Consider the following 15,716-nt stretch of genomic DNA (forward strand, 5'->3'; position numbering starts at 1 on the left):
TTTTATTAAACACAGTAACAATTACGCAGTTATTTTTTTATTAAACAAAGAAACTAAAACCAACTCCAACATTATGGCTAAAAGAGCAAATATCATTCTCTCTCAAATTGTTGTTTCAGCTTGCTTAGTGATTTTTTTTTTTCTTTTTTTCTGCTTGCAACCTGTAGAGGTGGAACAATGGTGGAGGAGACACAGAGAGAGAAATGTTGAGAGAGAGAGAGAGAGTCAGAAGTTTTTGGGTTTAGAGATAGGTTTAGAATGCAATAAATGAGAGTAATTAATGAGATCCTATTAAGAATATTTGTAATAATGAGGGTTTTTTCTTAACCATTGGATCAACTTAAATCCAACGGTTTAAAAAATGTGTAACTCTAAAGAGTTACACCAGGTGTAACTTGAACCCATATATATATATATATATATATATAAGTATAAAAAATAGCGGTAAACTCGAAACGGTACATCGGTATTGACCGGTATCCAAAATATATCATACCGCTGGCCAAATCGGTACAGCCTCCGGTACGGTATTGACTCCCTTGGACTAAACAGTAACAGACCTAGAATCCAAATATATACATGGCTAGTCTTGTGTTGATGTCAATTGCTATCTATTCCCTCTCTTAAATCTATCACTTTCCAAGTTGTTCAACCAATGGGAAGAAACATAAAACACTCAAAATCATATGATATTATATATTATTAAATTAGACGAACAAAAAAAGGTGGCCTTTGCCACAAAGATAAAAGGGATTCCTCAAAGAAAGATTAACAAATGAAAATGAGAAAAGTTAGAGAGAGAAAGATTAGATATTAGATAGCATATTATCAAATTAAATGGAAAAGGTAGCCTTTGAGCCACAAAGATATAAGGAATTTTTCAAACAAAGATTAACAAATCAATAAGAAAAGTTGGAGAGATAAATATTAGCAATTAGATGGCAAAATAGAGGGGACTAATGCGTTGTTCATGGAGGACCCTTATGTGCAAATCGAATTGACTTATGCTTGGATTTTAGGCTTTAGCCATAGATGCTGCTCAAATTGCATAATTTCTGACAATCACGAATGTGATTCCTTGACATTCCATCTTTATACAAAATTAACACACACACGAGCATCAAATCCAATACCACAACAAAATTAAGAAATGAAATTGACACAATAACTTACTTGGCACAAAAATTGAAAACCTTAGATGGGATATGTGGTGCAAAATTGGGAATCTATTTGAATTTTCTCTTAGTTTTGAATTGAACACCTAGAAACATATTTATGGTGTGGTCCCCACATAAATCTAGGCATATGGCGCAAAATTGGACTCTAATTTGGATTTATAATTTGAACTTCTCTGAGTTTTGCCTATTAATATATATTTCATTCTAATGTTACTTCCAAACAATGTTATTTACATTCCATTCCTTTCCATTTCTTTCTATTAATTTATTTTAAAACATCCAAACAAGATTACTCAATAGTCAATTCCATTTAATTTCTTTACTTAAATACATTCAATTTTATTTCTTTATTATGACCATTCCGTTCCATTTCTTTATAAACTCTCAAATGAAGCCTTAAGTAAAGTTCTACCCTATATTCTTTCATAGTTCCAAATTATTAATAATTAATTTTGAATTAAATTTTTTAACTATCTTTCATGGTACTAAAATTTTCTTATTAATTATTATTAATACTTTGAAAACATAAATATTAAATTTTAATCTGGTTATGTATTCTTGACAAAAATTTAAAGAGTACAATGTACATAATCAAACAAAATATATATATATATATATATATATATATATATATCTCTCTCTCTCTCTCTCTCTCTCTCTCAATATCTTTATATAATAATTACCCATGAAACTATTGTCAAATATAGGCTGTGTTTGTTTTGGCTTCAAATCACTTTTGGAAATGCTTTTCCGTAAATGCGGGTGTTTGGTTGTGCATGGAAAATAAATTTTTCGGAAAATATTTTCAGTTGACTGTGTGTTTTAATGGTTTTGACCTGGAAATTGGTTTCAGTCAAAATTTTCACTTCAAACCATTTCCGGACTCACGCGCAAAGAGAGAGAGAGAGAGAGAGAGAGAGAGAGAGCCCAGATCACGCCTTCGACTTCGCCAGCGAACCCAGAGCCCAAATCACGCCAGGAACCATTTCCATTCCTTACACAACACAGTCTGAGCTCTCTTACAGCAACGCATTCCTTAGACCGAGCTCCAGTCCGACGACCCACACTCCACCGGTCTCGTCGATCGCAACACAGCGCCGATCAAGCAAAGATCGACTCCAACGCCGCTCAATCTCGCCTCCACCGCGCGATCTTGCCTCTAGATCGAACCCAGTCACCTCTCTCTCTTCCTTCTTCTCTCAATTTGACCGGATTTGATGAATTTTTTTTTCTAGGTTATGTTTCTTTTGTGGGTCTGTTTGGTTGGTGGGAAAATGTGAGTGTGGAATTGGGTTGAATTAGATTACTCTTACTTTCCCATTTGATGCAGTGGAATGGTTAATCAAATTTTCTCTTCTCTTGTTTTTTCTATTTTGGTTGCAAAGCTTGATTTTCCGTAAAACGGAAAGCATTTTCAATAAAATGTTTGAACGAACCAAACAGTGGAATTGATTTTCCATAAAACGAATTTCGAGGCAGCCAAACAGTCCGAATACATTTTCCTTTCTCGAAAAATAGCATTTCCAGAAAATATTTATTTTCCATAAAATATTTTACATGAACCAAACATAGCCTAATGACAAAGTTTCTGTTACTACAACACAATTTGATAAAGTGATTGAGTACGATATAGAGCATCACAATCTGATAAAGTGATTGACAGTACAGTACGAGCTAGAGCATCCTATTAGAACAATTGCATCAGTTGATGCATAATTGTGCAAAATGGAAAAAGTGGCTAATTTTACACAATTTGAGCAAAAAAACACCCACATCAGTGGATATAAAATTGTGCATTTATACACAATTGCTACAGTAACCATACATATATGCATGGTTACTATAGCTCTTCTATTTATTATTTTATATTTTTTGCTCTCTCCTCTATCAACTCTCATCTTATTATCTCTCCTCTCTCATTCGATCTCTCTCTTCATCTGCCCTCTTAATCCTTTTATCTTCTCTTAAATCCAACAACAAATCATAAAATTCTTCAAACTTGATCTAAATCAAGATCCCAAATTCATCAAACCCTCTCCTAAAAAATAAATCATCAAACCCATATAAATAATCAAACTGAAATTGCAAAAGAACAAGAAGAAAATGCAAAAAAAAGCTTACCCACAAAGAGTTTTCTCTCTTTAGCTTCTTGTTTCAGCATTAGCAGAAGAAGAAGAAAGACGAAGACGCTGAAGAAGAAAAAATGGAGGAAAAGAAAGGAGAAGGAAAAGGAAAAAAGAAGAGGAAAGTGAAAAAGAAAAAGAAAGAGAGAGAGAGATCAGATATACTTTGGCATGTGGGTTAAAGATGGTGGGCTATGGATTGTTGTGAACAATAAAAAAATGTGAGAAAAATATTATTTAAATAAAAAAATGTATAGAATAAATAAATTGATGTAGATATTTTGTAAAAATAAATGTGTAAAATATAAAAAATAGATTTTAAACATGCAAAATAGAAAAATTTATGCAGAAGCTGATATAAATATACTCTTATCATATTTGGAATAGAAATTAAAATAGAATAATGTTAGCTTAGTATGTAAGCAAGTTGAAACCATTAGACACTTTTGAGTATAAAGAAAACAGAAAAAGAAGAAGCTGGGTGTAAAACAAAATAACACAAACACAAAGATGAGAGATGCCAAAGGAGCCCAGCGGAGGAGGAGGAGGAGGCTGTATTCACTGGACAACAGTCGCCCTTTGTTGCGGATTGGATCAACTGGAGTTGATTGGATGAAAAGGAACAGGGGCGGATTTGAGCGATATACAAAGCAGAATTGGCGGTGTAAGGATTTTTTTTTTTTTTTTTTTTTTTGGGGGGGGGGGGGGGGGGGGAAACGGCAGCTATGAGAGATATATAAAGATTTTATTTCGTGTATTTGGAGGAGTCTTGACCCTAATTTTGAAGGGATTTTTTTAAAGTTCTTTCTCTCCTTTTTTTTTTTTTTTTAAAAGACTAATCTCCCTCATTATTAATGAATGCAGGGATGCCCTTTTGTTCAGTAATTTCAAGCTTCAGCACTGCTACAGGGTGGCTAACAAGGCAGTGGACTCTCTTGCAAGGATGGGTTGTTGCCAAGTGGATCCCCTTTTGTATTACTCCCTTCCCCTTGATTGTGTTCTTCCTTTTTTATCTTTGGACCCTTTATTTCCCCAAGTTAATCCTGGGCTCTATTTCTTAGAGTTCATATAGGAATAACTTATTTAATTTTTTCTAAAGAAGTTTTAATAAAAATATGTTAAAGTATACTTATATTTTCAAAACACTTAAAGACATGAAGAAAAAAAAAATAAAATAAAATGAAAAAATGTACGTAAAAATTAAAGATTAAAACTAATGCTAAACACACCCTTGTCTTTTTTATTGCTTGTTCCTTTTAACCAAATAATAATAATAACAATAATTAGCTTATTTTATTTAATTTTTAGTTTTTATCTATAATATTTTTAGTAAAAAGTTTTCAATAAAAAGCTATTAAGTTTTCAGCTTAAAGTGCATTTATTTGTTGATATTGTTACTGAGTTACCTTGTTGTGCAGTAGAATTTAAATTCAAGGTTTTAATATCTACTCTACTTTTGTATCCTTTATCAGTAAAAACATGGTTCTGCTCTTCAAAGCATCTCATGACTGCATAGTAGAAGCATTGCTAGCAGTCATTCTAAAGTTTTTTGGCTTTACTTTTATTTTGCAGATCAAAGTAGAAAATTTCTGCTACCGCCACCACGGTAAGTCAAACCATATAGACAAGCTCTCAGTTTGAAATGAATGTTATATTATTGCTTTATGATTCAAACACTTCAAGTTGACTAATAATTACATTACAATTTTTTTCTTCTCCCCCCTTCTCTCCTCTTCTCTCTTGCAGAACAGGTGGTGGAGTTTTCTTCTCTGAGATGTCTACTCCATTTGTGTATCATTTATTATTAGCAATATGGTTTTGCTCCTCAAAGTATCTCACGTCTGCATGGTTCTAAAGTTTAATTTGGCTTCATTTTTATTTTGCAGATCAAAATCGAACATTTCCACCACTAAAGTAAGTCATGCCAATGCCATCTAGACATGCTCTCATATTGAAATAAATGTTATATTTGTTGGGTTAAAATAGATTGGTCTCAGTTAATTAATTTAGTTACTCAAGTTGATTAATTAGGTCAAATTACATGCAAATCGTGGAGGCACTAACAAATCACCAAATAAACTAAATACAACAGAAATTAAATAAACATGGTGATTTGTTGACAAATGGGAAAAACCTCTTGCAAAGAAAAAATTCCACCGAGTGAATTTAAGGTTACTACTTCTAATAATCCACTAATCAATAATTAAGCGGTTACAAATATGAGGAATCTTACCACTACCCTGCCCTATCCCAACATATCAACTTACAGTTGAATCTTCGCTTCAATACCAGATTGAACTTGATATTGTAGTAGTCTTCTTTCTTTTGTTGCACAAGTCTCCAATCTGTGACTAAGTCATTTGCACAGGTCCTAGTATGTGACTGACTCTAGCAACTTGAATGATTGTCGTTGGCTACAAAGTTCTTCACTTTATCAACAATGAAAATGAGGAAGCACTTGGTTACAAAATCTTAAAACGTACAAACACAATAACTTCACACAGAGTATATGAGCTCTGCGTCTTTGTTTTCATGTATGATGACTTTTAAAATAAGTCTTATCTATGACTAGGGTTATGAGAAAAGAAACTCTAATCATCCAAGTCATCATGAGCCAAATTTCAAATCTAGAGATTCTAAAAACGTAGATCTCGATAAATCGAGCTTGTATCAAGCTTCTCCATTAAACTTCGATAGCAACATCTGTCGAGCTGTTGTTAAGACTTAATGAAACAATTTTTCTTCACATATTTCTTGGATCAACCTTCATGTCTTTAATGATATCAGTTGATATGTTTGAACAACATACTTCTTGATATATTAAATCCAATTTAGATCTACGCAATTATGTTAGGTTAAGATAGATTGACCCCAGTTAATTAATTCAATTACCCAGGTTGATTAATTAGGTCAAATTATATACAAATCGTGGAGGCACCAACGAATCACCAAATAAACTAAATGCAGCGGAAATTAAATTGACACGATAATTTGTTGACAAATGGGGAAAATCTCTCGCAAGGCGAAAACCCCACCGGGTGAATAAGGTCTCATTCCCAAAAATTCACTAATCAATAATCAAGCACTTACAAGTATGAGTAATCTTACCACTATCCTGACCTATCCCAAAATACCAACCTACAGTTAAACTTTCGCTCCAATACCCAATTGGACTTAATCTTGTAGTGGTCTTCTTTTCTTTATTGCACAAATCTCTATTTCTTGGATCAACCTTGATGTCTTTAATGATACCACTTGATATGTTTGAACAACATACTTTTTGATATATTAAACCCAACTTAGATCTACCTAATTATGCTAGGTAAAGATATATTGACCCCAGTTAATTAATTTAATTACCCAAGTTGATTAATTAGGTCAAATTACATGCAAATCATGGAGGCACCAACAAATCACCAAATAAACTAAATGCAGCAGAAATTAAATTGACACGGTGATTTGTTGACAAATGGGGAAAATTTCTCACAAGGTAAAAACCCCACTGAGTGAATTTAAGGTCATTACTCCCAAAAATTCACTAACCAATAATCAAGCAATTACAAATATGAGAAATCTTACCACTACCCTAGCCTATCCCAAAATACCAATTTACAGTCAAACCTTCGCTCCAATACCCAATTGGACTTGATCTTGTAGTAGCCTTCTTTCCTTTATTGCACAAATCTCTAATCTGTGACTAACTCCTTTGCACGGATCTTAGCACGTGACTAACTCCAACGACTTGAATGATTATTGAGCTTGTGTCGAGCTTCTTCATTAATCCTTAATAGTAGTATCTATCGAGCTTCTGTCGAGACTTAATGAATCAGTTTTTCTTTACTTATTTCTTGGATCAATTTTCATGTCTTTGATGAAACCACTTAATATGTTTGAACAACATATTTCTTAATACATTACACCCAATTTAGATCTACCTAATTACAAATAAAGAACGTTTTGTCAAAGAATTAACCAATTACATAGATAATATGACCCTAACAAATCTATATACATCTAAAAATTGAAACATAGCATTTATTGTTGTTACGCTCCAGTTGAGCCACATCAACATTCACATCATAATTGTTTTTTAACATTTACTTTTTTTTTAATAATTACACTTTCTCCAATATTTCTCATTCCCTTACCTTTTCATCTCCCCACTACCCTTAACCTTAATATCACTATTCATTTCTTCCTTCATCTTTCTTTATTTTGTCTTTTCATCTTTCACTCTCTTACTTTTTCATCTCCTCACTACCCTCAACCTTAATATCGCTATTAATCTTTCCCTTTATCTTCCTTTATTTTGGCTCTTCATATTCACACTATCTTATTATAAATTTGTCATTATCTCTTCCATCCTTTACATACTTTTCCCTCACAAAAAGGTTTTTTCTCTCTCTCTCTCTCAATATTTTTGGGAGTATTTTTTTTTCTAGCATCTCTGTTTTAAGTTATTTTTGTGTTCGTTATAACTCTATTTGAGTTGATGTGATTTAGTTTTGTATTGTGTTATTAAAAAAGTCAAAGATAATATATAAGAATATAATATAATATATATATTATTCTATTACATAATATGATTTGGGTAATTGGTGTTTATTATTATATATTTTATTTTTACTTTCTTTTTCTTCTCATCTTCTTTTATTCAATATTTAAACTCAGCCACATCCTCCATATAATTAAATTATTTATATTTTATCTTATTTTTTATTTAAAAAAATTAAACATATAATATTTTATTTAAATTAAAATAAATAAAATTGTACTCATTTTTTTAACATTTATACTTTCTCCAACCTTTCTCATTCCCTTTACATTTTCATCTTCCCACTACTCTTTATTTTAATTTCACTCTTCATCTTTCCCTTTATTTTCCTTTATTTTTCTTCTTCTTATTATCATCCTTTTAGTATAAATTTGACACTCTCTCTTCCATTATATGCATAATTTTTCCTCACAAAAATTTTATTTCTCTCTCAATTTTTGGTGATTTTTTTTTTTTAACATCTCTGCTTTAGGTTGATGCAATTTAATTGTGTTTTAAGTTTTTTTTTTTTTTTTTTGGTTCACTTTTATTGTTAAATTTTATCATATTGCATTATAAATAATTAAAGATAGCATATAAGAATGTAATATTATTATATTACATAGCATGATTTGGATAATTTGGTATTTATTTAGAGATAATTAATTTGGTGTTTATTGTTATATATTATATTTTTACTTTTTTTGTTCTCATATTATTTTATTAGCATTTAAATTCAACCACATCCTCCATATGTTCTATTATTGTTGTTGTTGTTGTTGTTGTAGTATATTTTTTTAAGTCAATATGTGTTATTTGAAATCATGTTTTAAATTAGAAGTTTTTTGTAGTGTAACATAATATATTTCATTATTTTGTAGTCAGATATTATATATAGTAAGATATGTATGAAAACACAATGCAATAAAAAAGTTATATTTTATTTTAGAGTGTGAGAACTATTATATTAACTTATAGCAATGTATACTATAAATATGTATGCGAATCAACTCTTATAGGTATATTTTTCTCCAAAACATAGATCGACATCTTTTTCTTTCTCACAATCAATAAGTCATATATCATAAAGTGGAAATATAAAATAAAATAAAATGAAAAAACATTTTTTTTTTCATCATATGAACATATGAATAAATTCCGCAATATATAACTCTTCAAATTTATAAAACACGTGATTACATAGATTATATAGTAAAATAAGACCAACTTATCCATCATGACATTGCAATATCATCTAGATATTATTATATAAAAATAGCATTTTATTGATCTTGTCTCATAAACCAAAAGTACCATCTATATAGCTAATAATATCTTTAAAGAGTAACATATGATGGAGAATTCTTAATTTGAACAATAGATTATATATATAAATCATCTAACACAAATGTCTATCCAAAGATAGAATCTATAACTTCAATACAAAAATTTGGCAAAATAATTGACTAGAATACTACCTTCAACTTAATGAGATTAAAATATTGTTTTATCTTTGACATATTATCAATGTTATGAATACCGTTTCGGAGCCCGTTTCGGTTTGTCTATTGGAATGAAATATTTCGGTACCAACCTATTTCGGCGTACCGTTTTAGACCGTTTCGGATTAGCACAAATAAATAAATATAAATATATAAAAATATAATATAATGGATTTAATATATTTACTTTAAAAAAATTTTCTCAAATAAAGTTAGTGTTTGGTTATTAAAAAATCATTTGTTGCATTTTTGTAAATAAAGTGAACATATTGACTAATTATAACTAAGAACATTCTTGAAATAACTTTTCCCATTTCCCAAACCCACCCACGTGAACCTCTCCATCTCTTTATCACCTACTCCATTTATTTCCTTTGTCTCACACACTTCTCAATGTTCTTATTTAAGAGTTTCAACTTTCAAAACTCTGGAGCCTCACCACTCACCAGTGCTCTGTCTCGGTCTCTCTTCTTTGTTCTAATTTTTGTTTCCTCTAATTCTTTCTTTCTCTGCTGTGTTTGTTTCATTTTGTTCTTCATTATTGTTTTTCATTCTTGTGTTTTTTCTTCTCCGTTTTAAACAGAGACAAAGGCAGTGGAGTTTATTTTTTATTTCTTTTTCTGGTAAGGCAGTGGGCGGACATGAAATTTAGGGGAGAAGGCCAAAGATTCATACCGGCCGAATCTTTAATCTCGGCCGGTATTGACCGAAACGGACCGAAACTCCCGAAATGGGCCGAAATTCCACCCGAGGTGGAACAGGGTTGGTCTCTGTTCCGGTTTACTCACCGGTACGAAATATTCCGGCTATTCCGGCCAGAACAGAACGGTATTAATAACAATGCATATTATTATTCATTTATTTTAAAAAATTAAACATATAAACATTTTACTTAAATTCAATTAATAAAATTGTTCTCATAAAGTGAAGGAATGTTAGGGGCACATTCATTCTCACACCCAATTCATTCTCACACCCAATGCATCAAAGGGAAAATAGAATACAAAAAAAATGTCAATTTAGAAACACTAAATTAAAAAAAAAAAAAATTAATGAGGATATCACGCTAAATATAGCAATTACATAAGAAATAAAATTAGAAAATTTTAAAATCCCTTTTTCGACATTTCTTATAACTTGATTTAATATATATATATAATCATTCACTCCTACTTTTGAAAATCTAATGAACGATGCTACCTCTCATTTAACGTTTCTGTTATGTAAATCATCAGTCAGTAAATATACGATAATAATAAGAAACGTTACAAATGAGATTATGAAAAAAATGATAAAACTAATTAGCTACTATCATTTTGGAGTAGTAGTCTATTGTTTTACATATAGAAAAAAGTGAAATATATAGTGTTTATATATGTAAAAATTCACATTAAATAAATAAAAAATGTGTGTGTGTGTATATAAAGGTTTAAGTAAAAGTATATATATGGTTTTTATTAACTTAAAAAATAATGAAAAACCAACTGTTAATAAATAATAACTAAAACAATAATATTATCACGCGCAATTCACAGATCTGCAAATGGTTACAAGTAAAATGTTAAAAGATTAACAAATTACATAGAAAATATGACTCTAACAATATTCTTGCTTTATGCTTCAAAAACTTCTTCAAGTTGACTAACAATTACATAAAATTTTCCATTTACCCCCTCTTTTGCAGCACATGTGGTTGAGTCTTCTCATGAAAATTTCTTCAATGTTTCTTATCTGTTCTCCCTTTTGCTGTATGGGGTCAAAAGTTACATGCCAAGATGGGCTTTAGTGTTATTTAAAATAAAGTTCCACTTATTTCAAAAGTTTAAGCTAGATACAGGATTTCATTTCAGAATCAGTTAGTGTAATATGATGATAAACTACCACTAAATCAAAAATTTTAAGTTGATAGAAATGGTGAATTTAATCAAGTAACTATTATTCCAATAATTTCAAGCTTACATTGCGGTAGCATTTTAAGAAGGTATTTTTGTGGAGCCATTTCTAGCAGGCCTATAGTAGCAGTTGCTGGAGCTTCTATTTTTTTGGCATTTTGTCTGTATGTGGGGAATGTTGTGGTGGCATCAACTCCCCTATCCCGACGCCAGTATCTTCAACGTAGAAATGGTAATACTTATGCTTTGGTTAACCATCTTATCGATTTTATTTATTTAAGAGAGACATTTAAATTTGAAATGATCATTTGGTAAGTGCCACTCATTTCTATATGAATAATGATAAAGAGTTAACTGTTATGAGTTGCAAAACTTATTTTTGGGAAATGCCTTTTCTCTGCATATTTTTCCATGCATTGATTTTCATTTATCGCATATATTTTATATCTCAAATTATGAGAATTGTGAATTTGGATGAATAGATACTTCTTGAGCAGTATCATAAGACCCATAAAGAAATTTTCAATGAAGAAAGTTTAAACCTTCATTTTATAGCACATTGGATGTGTTGAAGCATAGTCTTGGGTATTGCCTCCAGGCATGAAACATACACCCCATTTACCATATGCATCCAACCCACAATTGTGTTTCTAATAAAGCCTGATAATAAGGCATGCTTCAAGATGCTGACCTCTAGTGCCTTCAAAAACAGAGCCAAACAACAAATATAGGTGACTCTCCCTCGGTGCGTTTTGCTTTATTGCTTTCTTGTTTCTTGGCTATCACCTCTTGCCTAGGACTTATTGGCGGCAATATGGGTTAGAAATGGTGAAGCTACTCTTTGTGGCTACGATTAGAGCTAGTTTAGTAACATCATTTGACAGCCTTGCTAACTCATCTGTTATTGGGTCAAACTATTTGTAAGGTTCCAATAGGAAAACACTTAAAAATTGCAAAAGGGTGTACCGTATGCATCACTTGCAAGCTCATGTTCCTCTCACATTTTGCCAAAATTTATAATCACATACAATGAGTTTTTCCTTGCAATGACATAGCTTTTGTACACAATTCCAAAAGAAAGCTTAAGAATCGGTTTCTTTTACTGGTGCTCCTTCGTCAGGGCTCACAGGTATTACTATGGACAAATCTGTTGAGTTCTCATATGAAGAGCTTGCAATAGCTACTGATGACTTCAGCCTAAATAATAAGATTGGGCAAGGTGGCTTTGGATCTGTTTACCATGCAGAATTACGAGGAGAGGTTTGTTGAATCTTACATTGTTGTCTTGCTGTCATACTTCAGAATCTGAGTCCTATATACATTCCAACCATGATGTAACATGAGCCTTATTGGCTTGAAAGCACCATAGTAAGAGCAAAAGGTCCACCGCCATCTCTGAAGTCACATAAAATCTCATGGCATTTTTGGAGTAGACATCCATACTGTCAGAACTTTAGGATCTAATCATATAAATTCAAACCGTTGTATGTTGTAGCACTAGCAGTCCTCTTTGAGAATTCAAAAACCATGTAATTTTTTCACATTTACTCTAATACCATGATAAACTACCACTTATTCCAAAGCTTAAGCTATTAGGAAATAATAAATTTAAGCATTTAAAATTTATTCTAACAGACTCTTTCATCCTACTATCATGCAGAAAGCTGCAATTAAGAAGATGGATATGCAAGCATCTAAATTATTTCTTTCTGAACTGAAGGTTTTAACCAATGTTCATCACTTGAACCTGGTAATATGCTTTCCCTGTAATTTTATTCACTACTTCAATTTCTTTTGGTAGATTTCAAATTCAAAATAAATCCGATTGATGGCTGAGGCATCATGCCAACTTGGTTAGAGACTAGGAGCAGATTGTACAATAGAAAACTCAGTCAGAATCTTCTAGCTGATGGATTCTGCACCTTTCCAATCATGTTGTAACTAGTTACTGATGATTAATATTCTAAGTAAATGTATATGCAAGCTTAAGTATTTGGCTTACTTTATTATTTGAACTTCATTGGTTATTAGAGGCTTATACAATTTTCTTAGCTCTTTGCCATAACGCTCTTTGACATGACACTTTGCTCGGGAGAAATGCTGGCTTCAGATTTTGGTATATACATAACTATTAGAACATTTTGTGAAACCAGTATTTGCTTTCTGTGAGTGCTTAGCTAATATCAAGTTGCCTATTTTGCCCAACTAGCAGCTGCATCGTTCAATTATCTTAAGGTGACTCTTTCGTTCTATGTTAAACTTCATGCAGGTTCGCTTAATAGGATATTGCGTTGAAGGCTCCTTATTCCTAGTTTATGAGTATATAGAGAATGGCGACTTAAGTCAACATCTGCACAGCTCACGTGAGAATGATAATGCATCTGCTTACTGAACATCTCATTTCTATCAATGTATGTTCATGACTGCATTATTGTATCTTTGGTTTTCAGGAAGGGATCCATTGCCGTGGTCTACTAGAGTGAACATTGCATTGGATTCTGCAAGAGGACTTGAATACATCCATGAGTATACCGTTCCAGTCTACATCCACCGTGATATTAAATCAGCAAATATACTAATAGACAAGAACTTCCGGGGAAAGGTATGCTTGTTTTGATGTAGTAGCACTGACATCACCATTATTATTCTAAACTTTTTTGGTAACAGGTTGCAGATTTTGGGCTAACAAAATTGACTGAATATGGAACTGCTTCGCTGAACTCAAGTCTTGCGGGTACATTTGGATACATGTCTCCAGAGTAAGAATTTCCTAATTTTTTTTTTTCAAATTTTCATTTCATTTACTTGTTTACTCATGAAGCAGAAATTGTTCATTTGCACATTATAAAGTGGCGAAATTTGTATTACATATCCATGTTTGAGTTATCTTTCAAATTTTATTTACTTTCGTTCTTGAACTTTTATTGCTAATGTTCAAGACATGGTAGGTAGCTTTTTCTCATCAGTGTTTAGTTGCAAGGATTGCTTTGCCCTTCAATATATGGACCATACAAAGAATAAGGAGCAGTATCTATACACAAAATTCTTTACATTTTGGATGAGCCTAAATTGTGAACATGACATTTGGTGCCTACCAGGACACCACTGACAGGAAAACTAATTGTGAACTCAAGGATCTTTCCGAGTTTTATTATACAAAAACAGTTAAACTGAATGCAACATTTTGTGCAGATATACTCAATATGGTAAGATTTCCCCAAAGATAGATGTTTATGCTTTTGGAGTTGTCCTCTTTGAACTAATATCGGGCATGGAGGCAGTGGGACTTGTTGCTTTGGTTGTTTTCTCTGCCCTTCCTCTGCTTACTATTTGAATGTAGTTCAACAATTGCTTATATGAGAATTTACCCAAATTTTATCTAATGATATGATGCAGTTTAAAAATGTGCTTAGCCGGCCTGATCCAGGAGAATATCTTCAAAAACTTGTGGACCCTGGACTTGGTGATGATTACCCATTTGACTCTCTGTGTAAGGTGATTTCTCACTCACAATAAACATGCAAATTATAGGCTATTAATCTTATTTCTACCAAGAGTCTTATAGCTCAAAGACATTTGTCAAAAAAAAAAAAATCTTATTTCTAAAAGGATTTTATGGCTGATTCGGCTGCAGCTGGTTGAGCTTGCCAATGCTTGTACTCAAGAGGATCCTCATCTAAGGCCAAGCATGAGGTCTATAGTGGTTGCACTAGTGTCGCTTTCATCTTCGACTGAGGATTGGGATTTTGGTTCTTTCTATAAAAATTCCTGCTCTAGTCCATCTAATTTCTGGAAGAGGATGCTCATGAAGCCTCATGTTAACTGGCGATGCATGGCTTTAAAGGTGACCTCATGAAGAAAAAGTCGTCTCAACAATCATCTGTAAATTCTGTTTGCGAAGTACCCTAGGAGATGTGAAAGGTGGAAGAAATGTAGATATTGTGTGGTAGTTTACGTCAATTTGTTTTCAGTCTCTTAAGATTTTCTGTGTCACCATTCATTGGGAGTGATTTACCTGGTGTTTGTATGACTTTGCTTGGCATATTAATTCATGTTTAGGCATAGAAATGTTCCAGCTTCTACTTGAATTGTTCCATTCTTTCGAGTAGCTGAATCTATGCATCTTGGCCATGGTTGCATTGAGAATTTAGCATTCGTTTGGAGGAAACCAACAGGCAGACACATATGAAGGAAGTGTTCGATCAGCCACAATAAAATTTAGTGGCATCATATGTAATACAACATAGGACTTCGATTTATATGTGTCAGCTTCTATGAATAAATGTACCATGCTATGACAAAGGATTCGTTTCAGAAATCTTACATACAACATGATCAAAGAGAACATTAAAAAACTTCAATTTTGTTGCCGCAGTCACTGGCAGATCCTAGTTAGAGTCAGGGTGGTCACAAGACCACCCTGGCCCAGAAAAAAAAAAAAAAAAAAAATCATTATTATATATAAAATTTAAAAATTTTATGATTTT

At 32.1% G+C, this 15,716-nt stretch overlaps 1 protein-coding gene across 1 annotated transcript; it reads left to right on the forward strand.

Moving 5' to 3' along the window:
- Positions 1-3,811: 3,811 nt before the first annotated feature.
- Positions 3,812-15,309, forward strand: LOC126728698 (chitin elicitor receptor kinase 1-like). Its single transcript, XM_050434484.1, has 12 exons — positions 3,812-3,965; positions 4,874-4,907; positions 5,159-5,215; positions 11,346-11,461; positions 12,350-12,489; positions 12,890-12,979; positions 13,499-13,592; positions 13,680-13,831; positions 13,897-13,988; positions 14,422-14,527; positions 14,626-14,724; positions 14,864-15,309. The coding sequence occupies exons 1-12, from the start codon at positions 3,812-3,814 to the stop codon at positions 15,083-15,085; spliced, it is 1,356 nt and encodes a 451-aa protein (XP_050290441.1). The 3' UTR covers positions 15,086-15,309.
- Positions 15,310-15,716: the final 407 nt, after the last annotated feature.

The sequence above is a fragment of the Quercus robur genome, chromosome 5, assembly GCF_932294415.1.
Source record: "Quercus robur chromosome 5, dhQueRobu3.1, whole genome shotgun sequence".
In the NCBI taxonomy this organism is placed as follows: Eukaryota; Viridiplantae; Streptophyta; class Magnoliopsida; order Fagales; family Fagaceae; genus Quercus; species Quercus robur.